A 27,451-nucleotide genomic window follows, 5' to 3' on the forward strand; every position below is an offset into this window, starting at 1 on the left:
TCCAAGAGATCAATGCAAAGAAATAGAGGAAAACAACAGAATGGGAAAGACTAGAGATCTCATTAAGAAAATTAGAGATACCAAGGGAAAATTTCATCCAAAGATGGGCAAAATAAAGGACAGAAATGGTAAGGACCTAACAAAAGCAGAAGATATTAAGAAGAGGTGGCAAGAATACACAGAAAAACTATACAAAAAAGATCTTCATGACCTAGATAACCACAATGGTGTGATCACTCACCTAAAGCCAGACATCCCAGAATGCAAAGTCAAGTGGGCCATAAGAAGTATTACTATGAACAAAGCTAGTGGAGGTGATGGAGTTCCAGTTGAGCTATTTCAAATCCTAAAAGATGATGCTGTGAAAGTGCTGCACTCAATATGTCGGCAAATCTGGAAAACTCAGCAGTGGCCAGATGACTGAAAAAGGTCAGTTTTCATTCAATCCCAAAGAAAAGCAATGCCAAAGAATGCTCAAATTACCACACCATTGCGCTCATCTCACACTAGCAAAGTAATGCTCAAATTCTCCAAGCAAGGTTTCAACACTATGTGAACCAAGAGCTTCCAGATATTCAAGCTGGATTTTGAAAAGGCAGAGGAACCAGAGATCAAATATCCAACATCCACTGGATCATTGAAAAAGCAAGACAATTCCAGGAAATATCTACTTCTGCTTATTGACTACTCCAAAGACTTTGACTGTGTGGATCACAATAAACTGTGGAAAATTCTTCAAGAGATTGGAATACCAGATCATGTTATCTGCCTCCTGAGAAATCTGTATGCAGCTCAAGAGGCAACAATTAGAACCGATATGGAACAATGGACAGGTTAAAAACTGGGGAAAGAGTTCATCAAGGCTGTATATTGTCACCCTGTTTATTTAACTTATATGCAGAGTACATCATGCAAAATGCTGGACTGGATGAAGCACAAGCTGGAATCAAGATTGCTGGGAGAAATATCAATAACTTCAGATATGCAGATGACACCCCCCTTGTGGCAGAAAGTGAAGAAGAACCAAAGAGGCTCTTGATGAAAGTGAAAGAGGAGAGTGAAGAAGCTGGCTTAAAATTCAACATTCAGAAAACTAAGATCATGGCATCTGGTCCCATCACTTCATTGCAAATAAATGTTAAAACAATGGAAACAGTGACAGACTTTATTTTTTGGGCTCCAAATTCACTGCAGATGGTGACTGCAGCCATGAAATTAAAAGACGCTTGTTCCCTGGAAGAAAAGCTTTGACCAACCTAGACAGCATATTAAAAAGCAGAGACAGTACTTTGCTGATGAAGGTCTGTTCAGTCAAAGATGTGGTTTTCCCGTAGTCATTTATGGATGTGAGAGTTTGACCATAAAGAAAGCTGAGTGCCAAAGAAATGATGCTTTTGAACTGTGGTGTTGGATAAGACTCTTGAGAGTCGCTTGGACTGCAAAAATATCAAACCAGTCCATCCTAAAGGAAATCAGTCCTGAGTATTCTTTGGAAAGACTGATGCTGAAGCTGAAACTCCAATACTTTGGCCATCTATGTGAAGAACTGACTCACTGGAAAAGACCCTGATGCTGGAAAGATTGAAGGCAGAAGAAGAGGACAACAGAGGATGAGATGGTTGGATGGCATCACCAACTTGACGGACATGAATTTGAGCAAGCTCCGGGTGTTAGTGTTGGACTGAGAAGCCTGGTGTGCTGCAGTCCTCAGGGTCACAAAGAGTCTGACACGACTGAGAGACTGAGCTGACCTGAACTGATTTCTTTCTACTTTTTACCATCAATGTTTCTTTGAAAGAGTGGTCCTCAGTCAGCCCCCTCACTCACCAAATATCCATTATTTATAAGATTTCACAATGTTAGCATTCTATTGCCTTTAGATTGGAGGATGAATAAACATAATGTGGTATATCCATACAATGGGATTCTATTAAAAATAAACAAACCACTGAAATATGCAAAAGTGTGTGTCTAAGATATTATGCTAAGTGAAAGAAGTCAGGCATAAAAGACCATATATTATATGACTGCAACTGTATATATCCAGAAAAGGAAAATCTATATATAGAGAAAATAGACTAGAGATCCTTGGGCCTGGGAACAATGATTATTTGAAAACGAAAGCAAGAGGTCTTTTGGGGAGATGGAAGCCTTTACGACTGGATCATTAATGATTGCCCAACCATGTAAATATGCTAAAAAGTATTGAGTTGATTTTTTTAAATGAATGAGCAGTTGAATGAATGTATGGTATGCAAATAACATCTCAACAAACCTTTTTCTAAGAATCATCACAGAATTATGTACCTTGTATGGATTTATAAGAGTTTCAGAGTTCTTACTTTATTTAAGGTACGTTTTCTCTATGTTGATTTTCAACCATGACATGAAATTTATGTAAATGTAGAAATCCCTTGGAATTTCCATAGCAAAGGGTTTACTTTGGGATTACTTTATTAAAGAAAGGAAATGAGCAGGTCGTATTTAACAAAAGAGAATTGTATTTGTTTACTATACCTGCTACTATACCACAACAAAATACCACAAGCTGAGCAGCTTAAATGTTGAAAGTTATTGTAATAGCATTGTGGAGGCCAGAAATCTGAGTTCAAGATGTTGGCATGGTGATGCTTCCTCTGAAGGCACTAGGAAAGGATTGGTTCCAAGCCTTTATTTTTAAGCTTCGGGTGGTTTGCCAGCAGCTTTGGACCTTCCTTGCCTTGTGGCAGCAAACTCCAATCTTCAAAAGCTGTTCTTTCTGTGCATGTTTATGTCCAAATCTTTCCTTTTCATAAAGACAACAGTTACGTTGATTTAAGGACCTGTTCTACGCCATCTTAACTAACTATATCTACAATGACCCTATTTCCAAATAAGGTCATATAGTGAGGGACTGGAGGTGAGGCTTTACATATCATAGGATATACTAAGAAGGAAATAAAAACAAGGGAAATATAAATAGAGAATTTAGATAAGTATTTTGAAAAGTTTGATTATGAAAGAGAGTCAAAAGAGTTAATAAGAAGATGTAGAGTTGTTGGAAAATTGCATTGTTTTGATTTTAAGATGGACAAGATTTAAAAATTTTAAGTTTATGGTAGAAAAACTAGTAGGAACACTGAGAGGAATAATTGATGGACCTCAGTACCATGTAAGACACAGGATGGAAAGATGGGTAGAGAGAAGAGATAGATTGGTGTTCTGTAAAGGAAGAGGGATATTTCTCTTAATGTAACAGTGAGGGAGGAGTATTGCAGAGTTGGGAGATTTAGATAAGTTTGCTATATTTGTCATTACAAAGATGAGGCAATTCCCTTCTAATTGATCCTATTTGTTATTATCATTACTATTCTTTCAAAATGGAAATGCAGTCTTATATTGAGAATTAGGTGGGAGTAGAATTAGAAGTTTTAAAAAGTGGAATTTTTAATGAAATTGACTGCAAAGGCAAGGGAATGTAAATGACTGGAGACACATGGGAAGATTGCCAGATAGAGGATTGCCACCAACGGTGCTACTGCCCAAGTTGTGACAGGTTACTACACATGTATAGAATAACCATTCTACTCATCTGTGTGGATTTATAGCATGTTCAACTATAGGAACATTTGTCCAGTATGAGAAATGAATAATAGATTCATTCATTTTGGGATTTCTTTCCAAGCAGATGTGAAAAAGGACAATGAGATCAGGAATTTTCACTTATTAGTAAAAGAATCCCTAAAATTGTTAATCCTGGCTTCTAAATAGGAAAGAGTAGGAAGTGAAGTCAGGAGGGTCTAATGAGTCAGGAGAAATTGGGAGACCCTAACTTGACTCATACACTGGAGGAGTAGGAGTTGCTAAGAAATCAAGTACAGGACTTCATGCCTACCATTTCACTTAAATATTCAACTGTGGGTGTCATCTGTTGCCATCCTTAAAGGGAGGGTATACTAGCTAGGATTGAATTCAATTATAAATGACAAAAATTCAAAGTATAAAAAGCTTAGAGAGATAACAGTTTATTTCTTACTGAAGACAATTTAGGAACTGAGTAACAGAGTAGTTCCGCAAGTTATCAAAAACGTAAGTCATTGTATCTTGTCTGCCACCCATGACTTTTACATGGTCACAGATGTTTCATTAATTATAGATTTCAGGCATCATAAAAAGTAAACAGAATGAGAAAAGCACACAGTTTTCCTTTAAAGAAACATCCCAGAAATTATACAGAATAATTAATCTTATAATGCACTGGTCATCATTTAGTGATATTCAGCTGGTAGTCTAAGAAATTTAACCTTTATGCTAGGTTGTCACAGGCATAGTAATAGTAGGAGTTTATGATTAAGGAAAAAGAAAGAAATGACATGAGAGGCAACAATCAGTCAGTCTCACAGAACTTCACCTTGAGAATGAACCAGTATGCAGGAGGGGAAAAAAATCAATTTGTGGCCAGTGGGGAGAATTAGAATGATCACTTGGGCCCAATGCAATAATTTCTCATGGAGGTGTAGGCACATGAATTACAACATCTGTGTGTTCTACTCCACCTGGACAGTGGTCAAGGGGCCAGAGTCAGGGGACCAAAGTCTGAAAAGTGGTCTTAGGACACCATAAAATGTCTGTTTGGAAAATGTGAAAATGTGGGATTCATCTGTCATATTATAGAAAGATACATCTCCAGCCTCATAATCCAGGAATATCCCCACACTAAGGGGTTTTTCTCTTAGAGTAAGATGAGTTTCTGAGATGGTAAGGGCCCAGTAATCCTCCTGGTAGAGTCTAATGGCCCAGAAACCATTCTGTGGGGACATTTGGAAAGTCCCCTTCCTTGATACATTATCCCTACAAACTCCCAGGTCCCAGGAATGCAGGTCCCCAACTTCCACCTCCCAGTAGTATCTCCCCGCACAGATTTGTAGCTGACCCAGCACACAGGGAATAGAGACAAATCTCTGTGTGGAGCTGGGTAGATCTTGCTGTATTTCTTGCAAGGTTACTCCTCTCCCCTCTTCAGTCAGGAGGAGGCTGGGATGAGCAGTGGCTTCATCAAGAGTCACATTTACTGCAAAAACAATTAGGCTATCATGTTTATGGAAAGAGTCTCAGTAGGCCTGGGCCAGAGGGTCCCCATTCTGTGAGAACTTCTCTGGCCCTGGAAAGATCCAAGTCATCTTCACCCGTCTTCCTTTCTTACCCCACAAGGAGCGGGGTCCCTCCTGGACCATCATACTCACCAGCTTGGAACTCTTCTTTCCTCCAATCTGCAAGGAACATATGAATGTGAGAAGCCCCATCTGATAGATAAATACATCCATCTGCTCAGATTATGAGTACAAACTCTCAAGGATTAATTTATGAGTGATAATATCCAAAGAAAATATTCTTTGATATACTTGCACCTCTTTTCAGTCTGTTAAATTATGTCTGGCTTTAAGAATTGATTTCTTCAACCAACATTCCCGTAGGATAAGTGTCCATAATCTATTTAAGATGTTAGAAAAGAAATAGAGATTATGATATGTCTGACCAAGTAAATTCTTTTTGTTGTAATTTCCTCAGACTTTATAGGTGATAATCTTTTCCTTATCCTCAAAGCATGATCTGAGATGTCAATTAAAAAATAATAAAACACATAATAAATGTTGGCTAGGATGTGGAGAAAAGGAAACCCTGTAAATGGTTGATGGATGTAAACTAGGGGAAAATAGTATAAAGGCGCCTCAAAACACTAAAAATAGAACTGCCATATGATCCAGCAATTCCACACCTGGGTATATAACCAAAGAAAATTAAAAACACAAATTTGAAAAGGTACATGCACCCAATTGTTCATACTACACCTGAATTTAGTATATATATATATATATATATATATATATACTACAAATGACTAAATATTGTTCCTTTGTATGTATGTATGTATATATATATACACATACTGAAAACTGTTCCTTTGTGTGTCTGTGTATATATAAACACATACATGAAACTTTGACATTTGCAACAATATGGATGGGCCTGGAAGGTATTACTATTAATGAAATAAGTAAGACAGAGGAAGATAGAGTATGTTATCACTTATATGTGGAATCTAAAAAATAAAATAGTGAATGTAACAAAACAGAAACAGACTTACAGATATAGAGAGCAAATGTAATTATCAATGGGGAGAGGAAAGAGGAGAGGAACAATATTAGGGTTTCAGAGGTACAAACTACTATGTATAAAATAAATAAATCTAAAGGATATATTGTACAGCATGGGGAATATGCTTCTCTGGGTTGGGAAGATCTCCTGGGGAAGGAAGTGGCAATCCACTCAAGTACTCTTGCCTGGAGAATCCCATGGATGGAGGAGCCTGCTAGGCTACAGTCCACTGGGTCACAAAGAGTTGGACATGAATGAGTCACATCCCTTTCTTTCTTTCATGGGGAATATCGCCAATTTTTATAATAACTTAAATGGAGTATAGCCTACAAAATTTTGAAGTCACTATGTTGTACACCTGAAACTAATGTAATATTGTAAGCCAACTATGCCTTGCAGAAAGTGAAGAACTAAAGAACCTCTTGATGAAAGTGAAAGAGGAGAGTGAAAAAGTTGGCTTAAAGCTCAACACTCAGAAAACTAAGATCATGACATCCAGTCCCATCACTTCATGGCAGGTAGATGGGGAAACAGTGGAAACAGTCACTGACTTTTTTGGGGCTCCAAAATCACTGCAGATGGTGATTGCAGCCATGAAATTAAAAGACGCTTACTCCTTGGAAGGAAAGTTATGACCAACCTAGATAGCATATTAAAAAGCAGAGACATTACTTTGCCAACAAATGTCCATCTAGTCAAGACTATAGTTTTTCCAGTGGTAATGTATGGATGTGAGAGTTGTACTATAAAGAAAGCTGTGCACCGAAGAATTGATGCTTTTGAACTGTGGGGTTGGAGAAGACTCTTGAGAGTCCCTTGGACTGCGAGGAGATCCAATCAGTCCATCTGTTCATTGGAAGGATTGATGTTGACGCTGAAACTCCAATACTTTGGCCACCTGATGCGAAGAGCTGACTCATTTGAAAAGACCCTGATGCTGGGAAAGATTGGGGACAGGAGAAGTGGACAACAGAGGATGAGATGATTGGATGGCATCATCAACTCTATGGACATGGTTTGGGTGGCCTCTGGGAGTTGGTGATGGACAGGGAGGCCTGGCGTGCTGCAGTTCATGGGGTCACAAATAGTCGGACAGGACTGAACAACTGAACTGAACTGAACTGAACTATGCCTCAGTTATTAAAAAATCAAATAGAAAATAATAATGGTCAAATTGCTAAAATTTAATATTTTAAATACATTATTATCTTTTAAAATACTGAGTAATTTATTGAGTTCATAAAATGCATATTTTGGAGTTTCTTTAATTTTTATTGTATTGTTTTGCATGCAGTAGGTATTCATTTAAAATATATTTTGCAATAGGACAGTTTTTTATTTTATCAGAATCCATGTCACTCACCAGGGTATAATGTTGACTCCCTCCAGCCTGCAAAAACCAAAATAGGAAACTTTACTTTTTTTTCTTCCATTTTTTTTTCTCATTGTCTTTTTCATTTCTCCTTGTCTTTGTCATAAACTTTCTTCTGAATTCTTTGGACTTCCTCTTTTTATCCTATATTCTCATATTCCATTTTTAGAAAACACAATGATAAAAATGATCACAAGGAGGGTAGATAGAAACATAGAAGCAATAAAAAGTGGGAGGGATGAAGGAGAAGTGGGAAGGAGAGGACATGAAATAAATTAAGGAAGGAAGGGGAGAGAAGGAAGAACATGCTGAATCACTGGTGGTTTGTCTTTTGAAAATAATTAATTGAAATTACTAGAATTTAGCAAGATAACTCTTCAAATGCTTTTTGCCTATTGTAAGCATTTTTGTTGCATTTCTAAATCCTATTCAACTTCTACAGCAGAAGAATCTGAGATTTAGAAGAATAAAGGTTTCTGGGAAATAAGTCTTACTCACCTAATTTGAACTGAGCCTTCCTCCTATCTGAGAGAAAACAAACAGGTATATATACACATATATAATGTTAACTAATTAATTTAAAAAATGTTTTCTTAACATCATAAAAAAATTCAAGTAAAGTTATACATGTGCACATACATGTGCCAATGCTAGTAGTGTCTGAAAGTTAACCAAGTAATGTCCATTTTAAAAGCAACTAAAGAAATCTCTGAAGCCTACTGCATCTGAAAATCTTCCTACAATTTGAAGAATATAATTTGATATGTAGGGACGTGAGAGTTTAATAATTCTTATGATATAGTACCAAAATAGTGTAGGAATAACTTGGAAAATAACTTTAGATTTTAGGTTTACAATGGAGTTTATTTGAGTGAAAAAAAAACGTATGTATAAAGACCTTGAAGTATTAATGATTGAAAAGGTGAAAATAAAAATAAAAGAACAATAATTATGGTTGGAAAAAAAATCAGGCAAAGTCATGCAAAAAATATTTATACACCTTAAATCACCTGAGAATATAGTCAAGAGAAAAGAACTAGGAAATCTCAAGATTAACTTGACATCAATATATATAGCATAATATACAGGTCAAACAAAAAAAGGAATTTATCTCACTCAGCTACTTTGGAGTTTTAACTTTCCCATAAAAACAAGCACAATATCATGTATAAAACAATGGGAACTCCACATCAGAGCAGATGTTGAAGAACCCAAATTAAAAGAAACTTTCTGTCATCATTCTTAGCTTAATTTCCTTTATCTCACCAACTGTAAAACTAACTACTGTAAAATGAATTACTGTAAAATTCCAGTAATCACCTGGACTATATTAATAGAAGAAGCCTAAAAATAAAGCATAGAAAGGAAAGGAAGTGAACAAAAGCTGAGAGAATGAAAAGGGAACTTAACATGGAACGAGTTCAGGAAGCTAAAAAAAAACAGATAGGGTAATTTGAAATCCACAAGAAGAAAAAGGCAAGACAGGAGTGAGTAAGAGGTAATGAGATAGGAAGTGACGGGAAATTTTTTTTCAAAGAAATATATCAGCAAAAAAAAAAATGTCAGAAAAAAGTTACCAATTTCTTTCTGAAGATCTTCTGAAAAATAAAATGGAAATCTCATGTAAATATCAAGAGAAACCAATATAAAAAATGAAAATGAATAGAAAATTTCCATTGCATGGTAAACTGGAAGGATGAATGTGATTAGAAACAAACAAACAAAAACTCCTGAAAAAAAAAAAAAAAAACAGCCAAGGAAGCACAGTTTTATCTTCAAATACTGAGAAAAGGAAGTGAATTTGCCCAGTTGAATAAATAAAGAAGAATGATGATGATTAGGGCAGAAAAACTAACTAGGATTTTATCCCATACATACATATTTTATGAACAGTATTAAGGACATTCATAATTGAGGATTTGGACAAAATACATATTTAATGAAAGAATAAAATAATTCCATAACAAATGTTATCTTCATAGTAGCATGTTGAAGCTGATTTTGAGTTATGCAAGTCTTTATATGTCAGATTAAAGCAGTTGTCTTTAAGTGAAAAAATTTGTGTGAATTGTAGTCAATAAACACTAAGTCCTGAGAGTATCTTTTTAGAAGATGTCATAGCCATTAAGAAAGCAAATGACTACAATGTCTGAGTATATTCTTTGGTGACTGCAGCCATGAAATTAAAAGCTGATTGCTTGCTCCTTGGAAGAAAAGTTATGACCAACCTAGATAACATGTTAAAAAGTAGGGACATTCATTTGCCAACAACGGTACGACCAGTCAAAGCTATGGTTTTTCCAATAGTCGTGTATGGATATGAGAGTTGGACTATAAAGAAAGCTGAGTGCCAAAGAACTGATGCTTTAGAACTGTGGTGATGGAGAAGACTCTTGAGAGTCCCCTGGACTGCAAGGAGATCAAACCAGCCCCCCCTAAAGGAAATCAGTCCTGAATATTCATGGGAAGCACTGATGCTGAAGCTGAAACTCAAATACTTTGGCCACCTGATGGGAAGAACTGCCTCTTTGGAAAAGACCCTGATGCTGGGTAAGGTTGAAGGCGGGAGGAGAAGGAGATGACAGAGGATGAGATGGTTGGATTGCATCACCGACTCGATGGACATGAGTTTGAGCAAGCTGTGGGAGTTGGTGATGGACAGGCAAGCCTGGCGTGCTGCAGTCCATGCGGTCATAAAGTCTGACACAACTGAGCAACTGAACTGAACTGACAATCTTTTCTGAAGTCTGATGGTTTCTATTTACATTGAATAACAGTGCAATGAAATTTAATTGAGTTTTCAGTTGAGAGAATTTTTAAAATTAGATTTGATAAACTCACACTCTCAATTTTATCAGAAGAAGTTCAAAGAATTAGTTAGGACTGTAATGAAACTTCCATTTCTATTAACTTACATATAAATACACCATTTATCAGCACATAAATATTTTATAAGTAACCCAAAAATTAATGAAATGCATTAATGTTTATCTTATATTCATGTATTTGAAGGGACTTAAAATATGAGTTAATGGAGATAAGGTAATGCTAGTATTACATGAGAAAAATGTTAGAAGATCATTCTTTAAGCAGTTTATTTTTAATCTCATTCTTATAATGTGACTCTAGGCTTTATGGGATTTCCCTGGTGGCTCAGATGGTAAAGAATTGCATGCAATGAGGAAGACCCAGGTTTGATCCCTGGGTGGGGAAGATTCCCTGGAGATGGGAATGGCTACCCATTCCAGTATTGTTGCCTAGAGAATTCCATGGACAGAGAAGCCTGGTGGGCTACAGTCCATGGGGTTGTAAAGAGTGAGACATGACTGAGTGAATAACACTTTCACTTCACTTTCAGGTTTTATTGAAGTCCTTTAAAAAACCTACATATACATTTCAAGGGATAAACTCTTGTCTAGAATTCATGTGTTGTAAAAAGTATCTTGGGCATTCTTGCATGTTATAAGTTTTAAGTTTTTATATAGGGCTTCCCTGGTAGCTCAATAGTAAAGAATCTGCTGCAGGCGATTCCCTCCCTGAAGAAGAAAATGGCAACCCTATCCAGTGTTCTTCCCTGGAGAATTCTATGGACAGAAGAGCCTGGTGGGCTACAGTCTATGTGGTTGCAAAAGAGTTGGACACAACTTAGCGACTAAACAATGATGATATAAAAGTACATATGTGCTTTTCCTACATTCTTTGAAGAAACCTCTTTGGTGATGCTAATTCCACTGCTTCCTCCTTTTCCCATTATTCCTATATTCTCTAGACTTAACCATCTATTGATACTCATTCATGCCTCTCAAGTAATAACCTTCCTGAATTTTTATGCCTTCTAACCCAATTTTCCTCATGGGAAAAATGAGGATATTGTCATACAATTCCAGTGAAGAAAATCTTATAATTTCTATACAATGAAATGAAAGGAAGGGAAATAAAATATTAAAAGGCAGGTGAAGTGGGCTCTAATAATATCACCTGAGCTTATCTTGGATAAAGGTAGAACAACAGTTTTCTAAAAAATACCATAAACTTCTAAAGTATATTATTAATAAAAATTTATTTAATAGAAAAGATCTGTATACATAGATTGGAATGGCAGGATAAATTATGCAAATGATAATGGTGAAAATTTCAATAACAAATGAAGATACGAAACTTCAGTTAGAATCATAGGATCATCAGAAAAATTCATTTAAAGCATATGTAGATTGGAATTGCAGAAAATGTTCATTGATAGTTGAAGAAATAAGAACAAGGAGATCAAACCAGTCAATCCTAAAGGAAATCAATCCTGAATATTCATTGGAAGGACTGATGCTGAAGCTGAAGCTCCAATACTTCAGTCACCTGATGCAAAGAGCTGACTTGTTGGAAAAGACCGTGATGCTGGGAAAGGTTGACGGCAAAAGGAGAAGGGGATGACAGAGGATGAGATGGTTAGATAGCATCATTAACTCAATGCACATGATTTGAGCAAACTCAAGGTGATAGTGGAAGATAGGGGAGACTGACATGCTATAGTCCATGAAGTCACAAGGAATCAGATATGACTTAGCATCTGAACAACAAGAGATGACATAATGACTAGATAACAGAGTAAACTACATAAATGGGATTAACCTTTTCATTGTCCATACTTAGCAGAAAATAAAAAAATAAAGAACCAATTCATTTAAAAGCAAGTCCTATATGCAAAACAGAAAAAGACACAAAGATGTACAAGACAGACTTTTGGACTCTGTGGGAGAAGGCGAGGGTGGGATGTTTCGAGAGAACAGCATCAAAACATGTATATTATCTAGGGTGAAACAGATCACCAGCCCAGGTTGGATGCATGAGACAAGTGCTCAGGCCTGGTGCACTGGGAAGACCCAGAGAGATTGGGTGAAGAGGGAGGTGGGAGGGGGGATCGGGATGGGGAATATATGTAAATCCGTGGCTGATTCATGTCAATGTATGACAAAAACCACTACAATATTGTAAAGTAATTAGCCTCCAACTAATAAAAATAAATGGGAAAAAAAAAAGCAAGTCACTATGTCAGGAAGGAAAAGGACAAAAATTTGAAACACATCCACAGTTTTCAAAATGACTCATATCTCTGACAAGTTGAAACTATAGGATTCAAAGCCCATCTCAAAGGCCAATAAAATGCAATAGTGTTTTACAGGACCCCCACCCCTTACACAGAAGAAGGTACTAAGACAGGAAACAAAAAATGAGAGGAGATACGATAAGATGTGTCTGGGGTAAATGATATCAATCATTCATCTTCAATTGAACAGTCACATTTTTAAGAAAAAAATGCAGGAAAATTGCTTACAAGATGGTGGAGTAGAAAAACCTTGAACTCATCTCCTCTTATGAGCACACAAAAACCACAACTATCTGCTAAACAACGATCAATAAAAGGTACTGGGACCTACTAAACAGATATTCTATAACTAAAGACACAAAGAAGAAATCACAGTGAGATGGTAGGAGGGTCACACTTGTGATATAATCAAGTCCAAAATCCCCTGAGGGGTTGACCCAAAAACTAGAGAATGATTGTATTGCACAGGTTTTCCCACAAGAGTAAGAGTTCTGAATCCCATATCGCTGCAACCTGGGGGTTTGGTGTCAGGAAAAGGAGCCCCCAAATTATTTGACTTTGAAGGCCAGTGGGGCTTAAATTGCAGGGACTCCACAGGACTGGGGAAAAAGAGGCTTCACTCTTAAAGGGTGTGCACAAAATCTCATGTGTACCAGTATTGATGGCCAAAGCAGTAACATCATAGGATCCTGGGCCAGACTTACCTGCTGGTCTTGGAAGTTCTCCTGGGAACATAAGAGAGGCACAGCTGTAGCTTACTTTGGGGAATAGACACAGCGGTGGATATATTGGGGAGTATTCATCTGCATGAACTCTCACTGGAGGCTGACATCTTGCTTAGGTCATTAACACCAAGTTCTGGCCCCACCCAACAGTTGGTAGGAGCCAGTGCTGGGATGCTTCAGGCCAAACAACCAACTGGGGGAAATACAGCCCCACCAATCAGCAGACAGGCTCTCCAAAGATTTCTTAAGCTCACAGCCACCTCTAGACACACCCCTTGACCTGCCCCTGCCCACTAGAGGGCCAGGACCTAGCTCCACTCATCAGTGGTCAGCCATTGGCCCCTCCTGCCAGAAAGCCTACACAAACCTCTAGACCAGACTCATCTACCAGGCAGCAGATGGCAGAAGCAAGAAAACCACAATCCCACAGTCAGTGGAACTGAGCCTGCAATTTACACTAGCATGTGAAGAGCCCACTCATTGGGAAAGACCCTGATGCTGGGAAAGATTGAGGGCAGAGGAGAAGGGGGTGACAGAAGATGAGATGGTTGGATGGCATCACTGACTCAATGGACATAAGTTTGAGCAAACTCTGGGAGATAGTGAAGGACAGGGAAGCCTGACAATCCTGCCATTCATGGAGTTGCAAAGAGCTGGACACAACTGAGAAACTGAACAACAAATTTGTAAAATAGATAGCTAGTGAGAAGTTGCTATGCAACACAGGGAGCCCAGCCTGACGCTCTGTGATGACCTAGAGGGATGAGATGGGGGGAGGGGAGGGATGCTCAAGAGATAGGTGATATATGTATAGTTATGGCTTATTAGCATTGTTGTATGGCAGAAACCAACAAAACCTTGTAAAGCAATTTTCTTCCATTAAATAATAAATTAAAAAAAAACAACAGATCAGACCGTACTTTGGGACCAGCTGATCCCTGACCCTTGAGTGGTGCGAGGGGAGTGCACTACTGGGACACCTAAGACGTCCCCTACAGAGGGTCACTTCTCCAAGGTTGAGAAATGTAGCTAACCTCTGCATGTGTATGTGTTAGTTGCTCAGTTGTGTCCAACTCTAACATACATAAAAACACAAACAGAACTTCAGATAAGATGAAGCAGCAGAGGTATATGTTCCAGATGTAGGAACAAGAAAGAAATGCAAATATGCACATACACACTAGGCAGGCGCTCAAAAAATGATAGGGAATTGCATGGTAAAAGCACTCATCTAACCAAAACTATATCTGCAGCAATAATCATATGTGTTAAATATTTAAACATAGTCCACTAGAGTGAAATGGCTTTAATGTTTTGGCAGCTTATATAAGCAAAACCTAAGCCAGAGATGATATGGAACTAACGGAAGCAGAGGAGATTAAGGAGAGGTGGCAAGAATACACAGAATTATACAAAAAAGATCTTAATGACCCAGATAACCATGATGGTGTGATCACTCACCTAGAGCCAGACATCCTGGAGTTTGAAGTCAAGTGGGCCTTAGGAAGCATCACAATGAACAAAGCTAGTAGAGGTGATGGAATTGCAGCTGAGCTATTTCAAATTCTAAAAGATGATGCTGTTAAAGTGCTGCACTCAATATGCCAGCAAATTTGAAAACCCAACAGGGGCCAGAAGACTGGAAAAGGTCAGTTTTCATTCCAATCCCAAAGAAAGGCAATGCCAAAGGATGTTCAAACTACCATACAATTGCACTCATCTCACACACTAGAAAAGTAATTCTCAAAATTCTCCAAGCAAGGCTTTACCAATATGTGAACTAAGAACTTCCAGACGTTCAAGCTGGATTTAGAAAAGGCAGAGGAACCAGAGATCAAATTGCCATCATCCACTGGATCATAGAAAAAGCAAGAGAATTCCAGAAAAATATCTACTGCTTTATTGACTGTGCCAAAGATTTTGGTTGTGTGGATCACAACAAACTGTGGAAAATTCTTCAAGAGATTGGAATACCAGACCATGTTATCTGCTTCCTGAGAAACTGTATGCAGGTCAAAAAGCAACTGTTAGAACTGGAATGGAACAATGGATTGGTTCCAAATTGGGAAAGGAGTTCATCAAGCCTGTATATTGTCATCCTACCTCTTTAACTTATATGCAGAGTACATCATGCAAAATGCTGGGCTGGATAAAGCACAAACTGGAATCAAGATTGCTGGGAGAAATATCAATAACCTCAGATATGCAGATGACACTACTCTTATGGCAGAAATTGAAGAGGAACTAAAGAGGCTCTTGATGAAAGTGAAAGAGAAGAGTGAAAAAACTGGCTTAAAACTCAACTTGCAAAAAAAGAAGATCATGACATTTAGTCCCATCACTTCATGGCAAATAGATGGGGAAACAGTGACTATTTTCTTGGGCTCCAAAATCACTGCAGATGTCAACTGCAGCCAAGAAATTAAAAGGTGCATGCTTCTTGGAAGAAAAGCTACAACCAACCTAGACAGTATCTTAAAAAGCAGAGACATTACTTTGCCTACAAAGATCCGTCTAGTCAAAGTTATGGTTCTTCCAATAGTCATGTGTGGAAAAAAAAAAAAAGTCATGTGTGGATGTGAGAGTTGAACCATAAAGAAAGCTGAACGCCAAAGAAATGATGCTTTTGAACTGTGGTGTTGGAGAAGACTCTTGAGAGTCCCTTGGACTGCAAGGAGATCCAACCAGTCAAACCTAAAGGAAATCAGTCCTGAATATTCATTGGAAGGACTGATGCTGAAGCTGATGCTCAAATACTTTGGCCATCTGATGAGAAGAAGTGACTCGTTAGAAAAGACCCTGATGCTGGGCAAGATTGAAGACAGGAGGAGAAGGGGATGGAGATGATGAGATGGTTGGATGGCATCACTGACTCGATGGACATGAATTTGGACAAGCTCTGGGAGTTGGTGATAGACAGGGAAGCCTTGTGTGCTGCAGTTTATGGTGTCACAGAGTCGGACACGACTGAGTGACTGAACCGAGTGGAAGCCAGAGTGAATGCCCTTCAATCCAAGAAAACAGAGCTTAACAACAGCCAATCACAAACAGTCAAATAAGCTTTCATAAATAAGGCAACAGTTTAAGCTATGACCAATAAAATAATTGCTTTGCTTCTGCATCATTTTCTCTATAAATAGCTTGCCCTTAGTTTCTTTTGGTAGAGCATGCTTAACCACTTTCAGTTTGGTGCTGCCCAATTTGAATCGATGTTTACTCAGGTAAACCCTTGAAAATGATATTGTGCCTCAGTTTATCTTTAAGTGTATGAAAACTACTGTATGCATTAAAGAGACATATTCTTAAATTCAATTACCTCTAAAAACAAAAGTATATTAGAATGTCATTAGAAAAAGAGGTTATAAAACTTATGATAATTACATTAGTGTTTCACTAAAAAATCTTTTGGAAATATCTCAGGAATCATGCTTCATATGCGATTCACACACAGAATTCAAAATTGAGAGATATAGTATGTTTGAAATTTCCTTAAAATTAAAATCCTCCTACAAGTATTTGAAAGGAATTGCAGTTTGTTGATCTGATAATAAAAATGAAAAAGCTGAAGAAAAATTTTTATGGTTGAAAAGTTTAAAAATCCAAGAAAATTTAAGTAAAATAATATATACCTGGAAACTCTTGGGTAATATGTTCAATAGTAGTGGAAGAATGAATTTTGACCAATGAATTATATCTGAATTCACACAGTAGTTGAAAAACATAGAAACTTTAATCAGCAAGTTTGGAGACTTCCTCTCATCTCCTAAAGTATGAGAAAGTATCAATTTCATAGTAATAGGCCTTCAGATTTACAATACAGATGTCCAAATTTTGGGTATTTTCAAGAAATATATATACAGTGTAGAAACCATGTGCCTATCAGCCTAAGTTCCTACATTGCATACATTTCATAGAGAAACTTTTGCAAGTTTCTAGAAACAGAAGAGGCCAGTGTGTATGGGGGAAGATCAGGTATGAAATTTAAAAAGAAGGAATAGAAAGAATGAAGGTAGGGAAACAAAATGAATAGCACTTAATATGAACAAAGTTTATAATGCAAAATTCATGTGGGAACAGGAGACATCCAGGGTGAGCCAAAAGATAATATATTTATAAAAAGGCATGGAATAGAAAGATATCAAGAAAGCAGTTATTTAAAAGTGTTTCAGGAAGAAGTGAATGTTAGAGACAATTTACCTGATTTTTTCTGAAGTTCTTCTGAAAAAAAAAAAATGGAAAGATCACTGTAAATTTTAAGAGAAAGAAAATAAATAAAATGCACATTTATTGAAAGCATGTGTTTAATATTAAACTTATAATGACTCATGTAAACACATGCATGTGCATGAATACATGCATGCATGCACACACACACATGTGAACACACACACACACACACACACACACACACTTGGCTGAAAGCTCCTTTTTGTGCCAAGAATACTCTTCAGAAAATGAAGAAGGAGGAAATGAATGAATTTTCTGAATTGAAAACAAGCTGAAATTTTTGTTCTGATCATTATCTTATACAATTTTTCTTGATCCCTTTTGAAATTAAGAACAGAAGTTCTTAGTGCTTATAAGTTCTTTGCTGCTAATTATATGTCAGTTATCATAATTGCAGGGTTAAGTTCATGGATGCCTCTATTCACAACATTTTTTCAACCAATTAAAGTATTATCTTATTTTATGCTTTTGATTTTAACTCATACCTAAATACAACTTATCTTAAAAAAAGTCAGATGAAAGAAATGGAAATAAGGTATTAAATGACAGTGAAGGGGGTTATAAATCAAAAGACATAAAGTTCAGATCAGAAACCTTAAAAAATGCAAAAATATTACAGATAAATTGTTACTAAAATTTACTCAGCAGAAAGAAAATACATGCAGAGTTTCCAGTAACAGGAAAATCAGTAATAATGAAACAGATACATAAGAAATGATGAAGAAGCATTACCTTTCAAATACTGTATCTGAATTACAGGTGAAGAGAGTTAATTTTATTTGAAAAAATAAAATAATAAAAAAGCATGAACATGTAAAACTATATGTACATTGGCATTGAGGAAGATAATTATTGAAGTTGAAGACAAAGGTAAAATAAACAGAAAAACAATGCCTAGGCATGAAGTGAAATATGTTAATGGCATTTACCTTTTTCCTGTTTATATTTATCTGAAAAATAGAAGAAAGAAAAACTAATCCATTAAAAATGAAAACACAGCATCAGGGAGAAAAGAGTAGAATAATTTGAAATCCTACGAGTTTTACTTCTTTAAAAAAATTGATTGTTATTTCTAAACTATTGAAACTAAAAGTTTTCAAAGACCATCTAACCAATGAAAGGCAATGCTATTTTCCATAACCTACCCCTTAGTGCAAAAGGAATTAAGATAAGAAATGAAACCATGACAAAATGGGACTTCCTCTAGGATAAATAATATCAATCATCCTTCATTGGGCTATCTCCTCCTTTTTGGACTAAAATGTCAATATTAACATACACAAATATGACATAGGAACTTAAAATGTAATGAAAAGCCTATAGAAAAAGTACCCATTAGTCAAAACTGCATCTGTTGTAGTAATTACATGAAACCTGCTACATGCATTAAAGATATAAGTTCCCAAACAATATTCAACCTGTAATAAAAATATAATTTAAAATTTAGAAAAGAAAGATGCTGAACTTTTAGTGATTATATCAATGTTTTATGAAAAAATCTTTCAGAATCATGCTAGGAAAATAGCTTTTTGTGTCATTCATATGAAGAATTTTGAATTGAAGAGACATATGAAATTTTCTTGATATAGTATCCTTCTACAAACGTTTAATAGGTGTTGCAGTCCACAGAATTAATAACTGTGTGACCAAAAGTGCAAAAGAATAAGAACATTTATTATAGTTGGGAAAATAGCCAGAAAAAATTGTGCAAAATATTTGTATAACTGAGAACACTGAGTAATGCAATCAAGGGCAGTGAAAGAGTGAGATCCAGGGTCATAGGTGACCTGTGAATGACAGCGGAATTTACACAGTCTTTGACAGGGTAACACAGGAAGAAACTTCACTCATCAAATCTGGAATCTTCTTTTATCTCTTAAAGCTTGGGAAAGTGTCAATTGTTCAGTAATGACCTCTTGAACTTGGAATATGTGCAGTAACCCTAAGTTAATGGATGTTTTCAACACAGTATGTACAGACTGGAATTCATGTATCTGTTGGTCTAATCAATCCCCCTCATCTCACAAAACTAGTAAAGAATCTATGGCAAGTCAGTGGAAGACAGGAGAAGCCAATGTTTCTAGAAAGGGGCAGTATGGAATGAAGAAAAAAAAAAGAATGAGGAAATGATAGAAAGTAGGAAAACAAAAATGGACAGAATTTAATGTAGGAGAAGTCCATAAATAAACAAAAACCCTGAAGAAGGAAGAGTGGACATACAAAAGAAGAATGAACCAATAGATCACATATAGGTAAAAAGTCATGGAATGTTAAAAATATCAAGAAAGCAGTCATTTAAAAAGAATAGAAAGTTATCAGAGATAATTTACCCAATTTTTTCTGAAGTTCTTCTGAAAAATAGAATAGAGAGAACAATGTAAATATCATAGGAAACAAAGTCAAATAAAATTCAAATTTATTGAAAAATATCCATGTAAAGTTAAATGTGAGAGTTGGACTAAACATGAGTGTTGGACTATAATGATGTGAGAGTTGGACTGTAAAGAAAGCTGAGCGCCGAAGAATTGATGCTTTTGAACTGTGGAGTTGGAGAAGACTTTTGAGAGTCCCTTGGACAGCAAGGAGATCCAACCAGTCCATCCTAAAGGAAATCAGTCCTGAATATTCATTGGAAGGACTGATGCTGAAGCTGAAACTCCAATGCTTTGGCCACCTGATGCGAAGAATTGACTCATTTGAAAAGACCCTGATGCTGAGAAAGATTGAAGGCAGGAGGAGAAGGGGATGACAGAGGATGAGATGGTTGGATGGTATCACTGACTTGATGGACATGAATTTGAGTAAACTCCGGGAGTTGGTGATGGACAGCGAAGCCTGGCAGTGCTGCAGTCCATGGGGTGGCAAAGTGTCGGACACGACTGAGTGACTGAACTGAAAGTTGCTCAGTCGTGTTCGACTCTTTGAGACCCCATGGACATAGTTCATGTAATTCCCTAGGCCCGAATACTGGAGTGGGAAGCCTTTCCCTTCTCCACGGGATCTTCCCAACCCAGGGATTGAACCCAGGGCTCCTGCACTGTAGGCGGATTTTTCACCCGCTGGGCCACACGGGAAGCCCAGAACGGAACTGCACTGAAAGTTAAATGTATCAGAATACAGACAAACACACACATATGTGTGCTTGCACACATTTGTGAACCAGCAGTGGTTGAAGGATCACTTTTGTCCAGAAAATATATTTCAAACGTTAAAGGGGGGAAAGGACTGAATTTAGTGAATTGAGAAAAAAAATTCAGGGGCACATTAGTTATGTTGTTTACCTTATAAAAATATTCTTAATCTGTTTTTATCCTTATTTAGGCTTTTATTATTCAATTGTTAACTTTATAAATTCTTTGACTTCCATGAAATATATAAAAGTCAATTCTGGTTATTGCAGTAGCTTTGTTGCGTACAGTCACCAAAAGCCACTGTTCCAGTCTCGTGAAACACTATTCCAGAAGGAAATCTAGGTTAGGTTTCTAGGAGTCTCTATTCATAACACTTTCATGAATCTATTAATATTGAATTTGTTTGTGCGAGTTTCTATTTTAACATGTATTTGAATGAAGTTTATCTTATCTAAATCACATTAATAGAAGGTGAATGCTGTGTTAGATGACAGTGAAAGGGGTTCTTGAATTATCTTGGGATACACCTATACATTAGCGATTCTAAAAATGACAAAACATCAGAGACATATTATTAATAAGATTTACTTGACAAAAGTACTTGTCTACAAGTGTTGAAATGCAGGACAACTCAGAGCAATAATAATACAGGAAGGTGAATTAAAAAGAAAAATGGCACACTCAAAATAATGAGACAAAATCATGTCAAAATATACTGATACAGGAATAGAAGGTGATGATCATTGATAGTTAAAGACAGTTTCAAGAGACACATGATAGCATGACTAGGCACACATTAATAGGACTTGTCTTTTTTCTGTTTACACTTACTCTAATATAAAAAGAAAAACAGTCAATCTACATTCAAAATTAGGGTACATATCTGTAAGTGAAGAGGATAAAAATTTGAAACACTTCCGTAATTTTCTCTACAGTTCAAACTGGCCAATAATTCTGAGAGCTAGAACCGGAAAATTCCAAAGCCACCTCACCAATCAGAGGCAATATTCTTTTACTTCCATATGGAGCTTGGTACACAAGAGCTAAATAGAAAATTGATCATGAGAGGAAGTTGATATAACTTTGTTGGATAAACAATATCAATCCTTGGTCTTTTAGAGGCACTTCTTCCATTTTAAAACACAGTACAAATACATAAAACACAAAGATAGGTTGTTAAGAGAGACGAGGAAGAAAATAGTAAAAGCATCCATCTGACCAAATCTGTTTATCTAGTAGATGTATTTCAAATCTATTCAGTCTGACAAAAAAATGGAAAAATACCATTAGAAATGGAGAATGTTAAATGTAAATGATTATATTTGTATTATATTATAAAAATTTTTGGAAAAATTCCAGTGTCTGTGTGTCATTGACCTAAACCATTCTCAATTGAGAGATGAATCAATGCTTTCCTTAGTATATGAAAGTTTTTCTCTTAACATTTAAAAGGAACTGAAATTTTCAGAATTCATAATTGTGTTAATAGAAGTATAAGCAAAATTCATTTTGATTGAAAAGAAAAAGGATAGGAAATATTATGTAAACTATTTGTATACCTGAGAACACTTGAGTAACATATTCACAGGCCATGTAAAAGTAAGCCTCCAGTTCACATTTGACCAACAAATGGAACTAAAACTATATTTAGCAAATAATGGTTCCTGTTAAAGTTTGGTGAATAATTAGTTGCATCTTAATGGACTCTCTTTTTTCTTATATAAAACAGAAATCCTAAATCAGTGGGCAGTGTCCACAAAATATATATAGATTAGAAACCATGTGCATATCAGCCTAATTTCTTTCATCTCTCCAACTTCATAATGTAGTAAGTATGGCAAGTCTCTGGAAGAACACAAGATCAATGTTTATAGAGAGGTACAGATATTGAATGAAAAAAGAAGAATTGAGTATGAATAAAAAGTAGAGAAACAGAAATGGAGAGAACATAATGTGTGAGATCATGAGCAGAAATAAGTGAATGGGACATGTAGACATCCAGAAGAATGAGCCACTGGAAGCTATATAGGTAAAATGGAACTCTAAAGACACCAAAAAAGCAGTCATTTATATGGTTATGGAAGATGTCAGAGAAAATTTACCAATTTTTTGGGGAAGATCTTCTGAAAAATAAAATGCAAAGATCAATGTAAATATCATGGGAAATAGATGTGAAGAAAACTATATGTATTGAAAATTCTAAATGTAAAGTTAAACCTATTAACATGCAAAAGCAGACACACACACACTTACTCACATACACACTCCCTCCACACATAAAGGAAACCCCACTTCTGTCCACATAATATTTTACAAAAAAATCAAACTAGAAATGGAATGAAATTACTGAAAGAGAAAACTTCTTAGAAATATTAGTTGTGGTGGTTACCTCTTAAAATATGCTATTGACTTCTTTTGGCATTATTTAGGCTTTTATTATTTGGTTTGTTAGCTTTGGTAAGTTCTTGTGCTGTTCTGTGCTTAGTTTCGTCCCACCCTTTGTGACCCCAAGGCCTGCCAGGCTCCTTTGTTCATAGAATTTCCCAGGCCAGAGTACTGGAGTGGGTTTGCCATTTCCTTCTCCAGGGGATCTTCCTGGCCCAGGGATCAAACCAGAGTCTCTTGTGTCTCCCGCACTGGCAGGTGAATTCTTTAGTAGTAGTGCCACCTGAAAAGCTCCAACCCATGGATATATAACCTTGTTACATGAAAGGAAGGAAATTGAAATATTAAGTGGCAGGGTTGCAAATCAGATGGCCTGAAGTTAGCTTGAATAAAGTTTTAATATCAGAAAGTTTAAAAATACAGACATATATTTTAATGCAGGGGGCCCAGGTTCAATCCCTGGGTCAGGAAGATCCCCTGGTGAAGGAAATGGCAACCCACTCCAGTAATCTTGCCTGGAGAATTCCATGGACAGAGGAGCCTGGTGGGCTACAGTCCATGGGGTTGCAAAGAGTCAGACACGACTGAGTGAATAACACATACACACAGAATAATGAATACATTCCCTAATATCTTGCTACCTTAACCAATATAACTGTGTATTATTAGCAACATGTAGATATTTAACATACTTGATGAGTTTAAGATTTTCCAGTCAGTATTTCTTTTATTCTCAATATCTAAAATCATTGTGAAGTGGGATCTTACTTAAGTTGAAACCTGTGTCCTCCTCAAAGGACCCCAGAAGCCTAATGCAGCTTCCTTGCTGTTCACTTAAGATATTCCAAAGTAATTTTGACATTTTCTACCTGATCTGGAAATGGTTATTTTTTTCAAGACACTTTACATTCTTTTAGTGAGAAATTGTTGTAGAAATCACAATCTTGGGAATGGGAGTAGGAATTTCTGGGAAGTTGATCATAGTATCCAGACCTATTCAGTGAAACAGATATATGTGCATATATGAAATAATAATACATCATTGGAACTTGCCTTTTCCCTGTTCTTTCTTGTCTGAAAAATAAAAATAAGAAAGAATTAACATTCAAAATGAAAGTACAATGTCAGGAAGAGATGAGTATAAAGTTTTGAGAAGCATGGAGTTTACTTTATAGTTTAAGCTCATTCATATTTCTGGGAATTGTAACCACAAGTTTCCCAAAGCCAACAAACCAATCAAAGGCAGTGTTGTTGTACATCTTTCACCCACTGTGCAAAGCAGTTAAGATAGGAGATGACACCTTGAGAGAAAGTAGATATGACTTTCTCTGAGATATATATATATATATATATATATATATATATATACACACACACATATAATCAATCATTATTCTTTCAACAGACCTTCTTTTTCAGAATAAAATGCAAGCATGTTCACATACAAGACAGATACTTAAAAAGCGATGAGGAAGCATATAGTATAAACATTCATCTGACCAACACTGTATCTGTAGCAGTAGTTATATGAAGCCTGCCACATACATGAAAGAAGTATATTCCTAAATTCCATTCAACCTGGAAACATAAAAGCAATTTTAAAATTAAGGAGAGTAATAACCTTACAGAAGTATTCTAGGATAATAGCTTTTTGAGTAATTTATACAAAAACTTCAGAATTGAGGTCTATATTATTAAAAAATGTTTTAAGGATATAAATTGCTTCTACATCCATAAAAGGATTTTATTTTGTATAGTTAACTTCTATGCCAACAAAATGCAAAAATATGAGAAGAATGGACTATAGTTGGTAGAAAAAATATGAGTAAGAATTGTGTAAAATATCTGTATACTTGTGAACACTTGGGTAAAACGATTGATTGCAATGGAAGACAGCTTCATGCTTACAACTGACCATTAAATAAAATCAGAATTTACACATTTTTGATACAACAATCGATGGAGATATTTAATCACACGTTTATTGTCTCATAAGTAATAAACTTTGAAAAGTGTCTATTGCAAAGAAATGAGCCCTATTATTTGGAGCATGTGACAGAGGTCCAAAGTTTGAATGTTTTCCAGAAAAATACATAGAATAAAAATCATATGCCATTTGTCTTATGACTTCTCAGTGAAACTGTGGAAGGTCTCTGGATACAAAAAAAAAAAAAAAATGGCCAGCATTTATAGAGAAGAAATGGTGTGGAATGAAAGAAGAAGTGAGCACGAAGGGACAAGAAATGGAGACAAACTAATAGAGGAGAGGTCTGTAACCAAAAACTTGGGGAGGGAAGTGTAGATACCCAGGAGAAGAGTGAGCCAATGGATGACATATAGATAAAAGATAGATAATCTCAAAGACACCAAGAAAGGAATAATTACAAAAGGATTTGGGAGTAATGAGTTGTCAGAAAATTTACCAAATATTTTCTGTGGTCTCTCTGAAAAATAAAATAAAATATTAGTGAAAATATTTAGGGAAAGAAACACAAAAAATCAAATATTACAATTTTTAAATTTAAAAGTAAACCCACTAGTTTGCATATAAACACACACACACAAATATTTTCCATGCAAAGATGCACATATACACACAAACACTGTCTAAGAGTTCATATTTATCAGAGAATTTACAAAAATGAAAAGAGGAGTGAAAGAGAGAATTTAATGAACTGAGAAAAATTTAGAAATGTTAGATAAAATATGTGTGTGTTGTGCTCAGTTGCTCAGTTGTGTCTGACTCTGCAACCGCATAAACTGTAGCCTGCCATGCTCCTTTGTCCATGGGGCTTTCTAGGCAAGAATACTGGAGCAGGCTAACATTTCCTCCTCCAGGGGATCTTCCCTACCCAAGGATCATACTGGAGTCTTTGCACTGGCAGGCAAATTCTTTACCACTGAGTCACCTGGAAATTCCTATTAGATAAAAATAACTACCTTTAAAAATCTTAATCCCTTTTGACATTGTTTAGACTTTTATTATTTTATATGTTAGCTTTAACAAGAACTGTGGCTGCTATCAATAATGATATAGTCAATTTTTGTTTTTGTGTATCTGTGTTGTATAACTAGGTGGCGCTAGTGGTAAATAATCTGCCTGCCAATGCAGGAGATGCGGAGTCTATCTCTGGGTAGGGAAGATCCCTGGGGAAGGAAATGGCAACCCACTCCAGTATTCTTGCTTGGAGAATCCCATGGACAGAGGAGCTTTGTGGGCTATAGCCCATGGGGCCACGAAGAACATGTAGGACATGACTGACTGGCTGAACACACACATGTTGTATAAAGTTGCTTAAAACACTGAAGTAGATAATACTGAATCACTGGTCCTAGAGAAAATGCAGGGTTATGTTCCTGGGCACCTCTATTCACTTCTCTGTTCACCTATTTAATGAAACCTAACTGTAGTTTAACTTCTATTTTAATTCATACCTGAATGAGCTAACAAATTATTTGATAGGAAGTGGGATGAGATATTAAATGGTGGTAGAAGTGGTCCTCAGTCAAACAGCTTGAACATTTTTTTGGAGAAAATTTATATACCATTAACTTTAAAAGTACAAACCTTTTCAGATATGTTATTAACAAAATTTATACAATAGAATGAATATGTTTACATTGATTTCAATGGTTAAGACAAATGAAAGAAATAATATTGGGGAAATTTAATAACGAATGATGATCGCAAACTGTAGTTGGAAAGATAACAAGACTAAGTCATGAAAAATATGTTTGTTGAAACTGAGGAGTATAATCATTGAACACTGAAGACAAAGGCAGAAGAAACAGATGAAATGTGCCTAGGTATACAGTGAAATATTTTAATTGGACTTGCCTTTTTCTTGTTTACTCTTATCTGAAAAATAAAAGAAAGAAAACCAGTTTGTTCAAAGTGAGGGCTCAATGGCAGGAAGGAAGAGTATAAAACACTTTTAAAGTTGTAGTTTTTGTTTCAAATTGACTCTTATTTATGAGAATAAGAACCTTGTGGACGATCAATCAGAGGCAGTACTGTTTTATATTCTCCTACCTCATGCAAAAGGAAATAAGATAGGAAATTACGTAATGAGAGGAGACTGACTAGGAATTCTTCTGGAATAACTAGTATAAATATTTTGTTTTTCATTAGGACTTTTCCTTTTTTTCAGAATAAAATGCAAAAAAATACACATATATAAGATAGGTACTTAAAAATTGATGAGAAAGTATACACTAAAACACCTTTGTGTTCATAACTGTACTAGTACATGTAGTCATAAGAAGCCTGTGTGTGCTCAGTCACTCAGTCAGGTCTGATTCTTTTGTGACCCCTGTACTATAGCTTGTCAGGCTCCTCTGTCTCTGAAAATTTTCCAGGCAGGAATATTGGAGTGGG

The 27,451-nt window shown here is 36.1% G+C and overlaps 1 protein-coding gene across 1 annotated transcript in view; it reads right to left on the bottom strand.

The window, feature by feature from the left end:
- Positions 1 to 4,049: 4,049 nt before the first annotated feature.
- LOC122429257 (butyrophilin subfamily 1 member A1-like) overlaps positions 4,050 to 27,451 on the bottom strand; it is a 40,240-nt gene continuing 16,838 nt past the window's right edge. The window contains exons 3-8 of the mRNA XM_043449490.1: positions 13,310 to 13,330; positions 9,085 to 9,105; positions 8,006 to 8,032; positions 7,499 to 7,525; positions 5,223 to 5,249; positions 4,050 to 5,050 (exon numbers count right to left, since the gene is read on the bottom strand). Of these exons, the coding sequence (XP_043305425.1) occupies positions 4,527 to 5,050; positions 5,223 to 5,249; positions 7,499 to 7,525; positions 8,006 to 8,032; positions 9,085 to 9,105; positions 13,310 to 13,330 (647 nt within the window). The 3' untranslated portion in view covers positions 4,050 to 4,526. The remainder of the gene's footprint in view (positions 5,051 to 5,222; positions 5,250 to 7,498; positions 7,526 to 8,005; positions 8,033 to 9,084; positions 9,106 to 13,309; positions 13,331 to 27,451) is intronic.

Source organism: Cervus canadensis, chromosome 28 (genome assembly GCF_019320065.1).
Source record: "Cervus canadensis isolate Bull #8, Minnesota chromosome 28, ASM1932006v1, whole genome shotgun sequence".
NCBI classification, from domain to species: domain Eukaryota; kingdom Metazoa; phylum Chordata; class Mammalia; order Artiodactyla; family Cervidae; genus Cervus; species Cervus canadensis.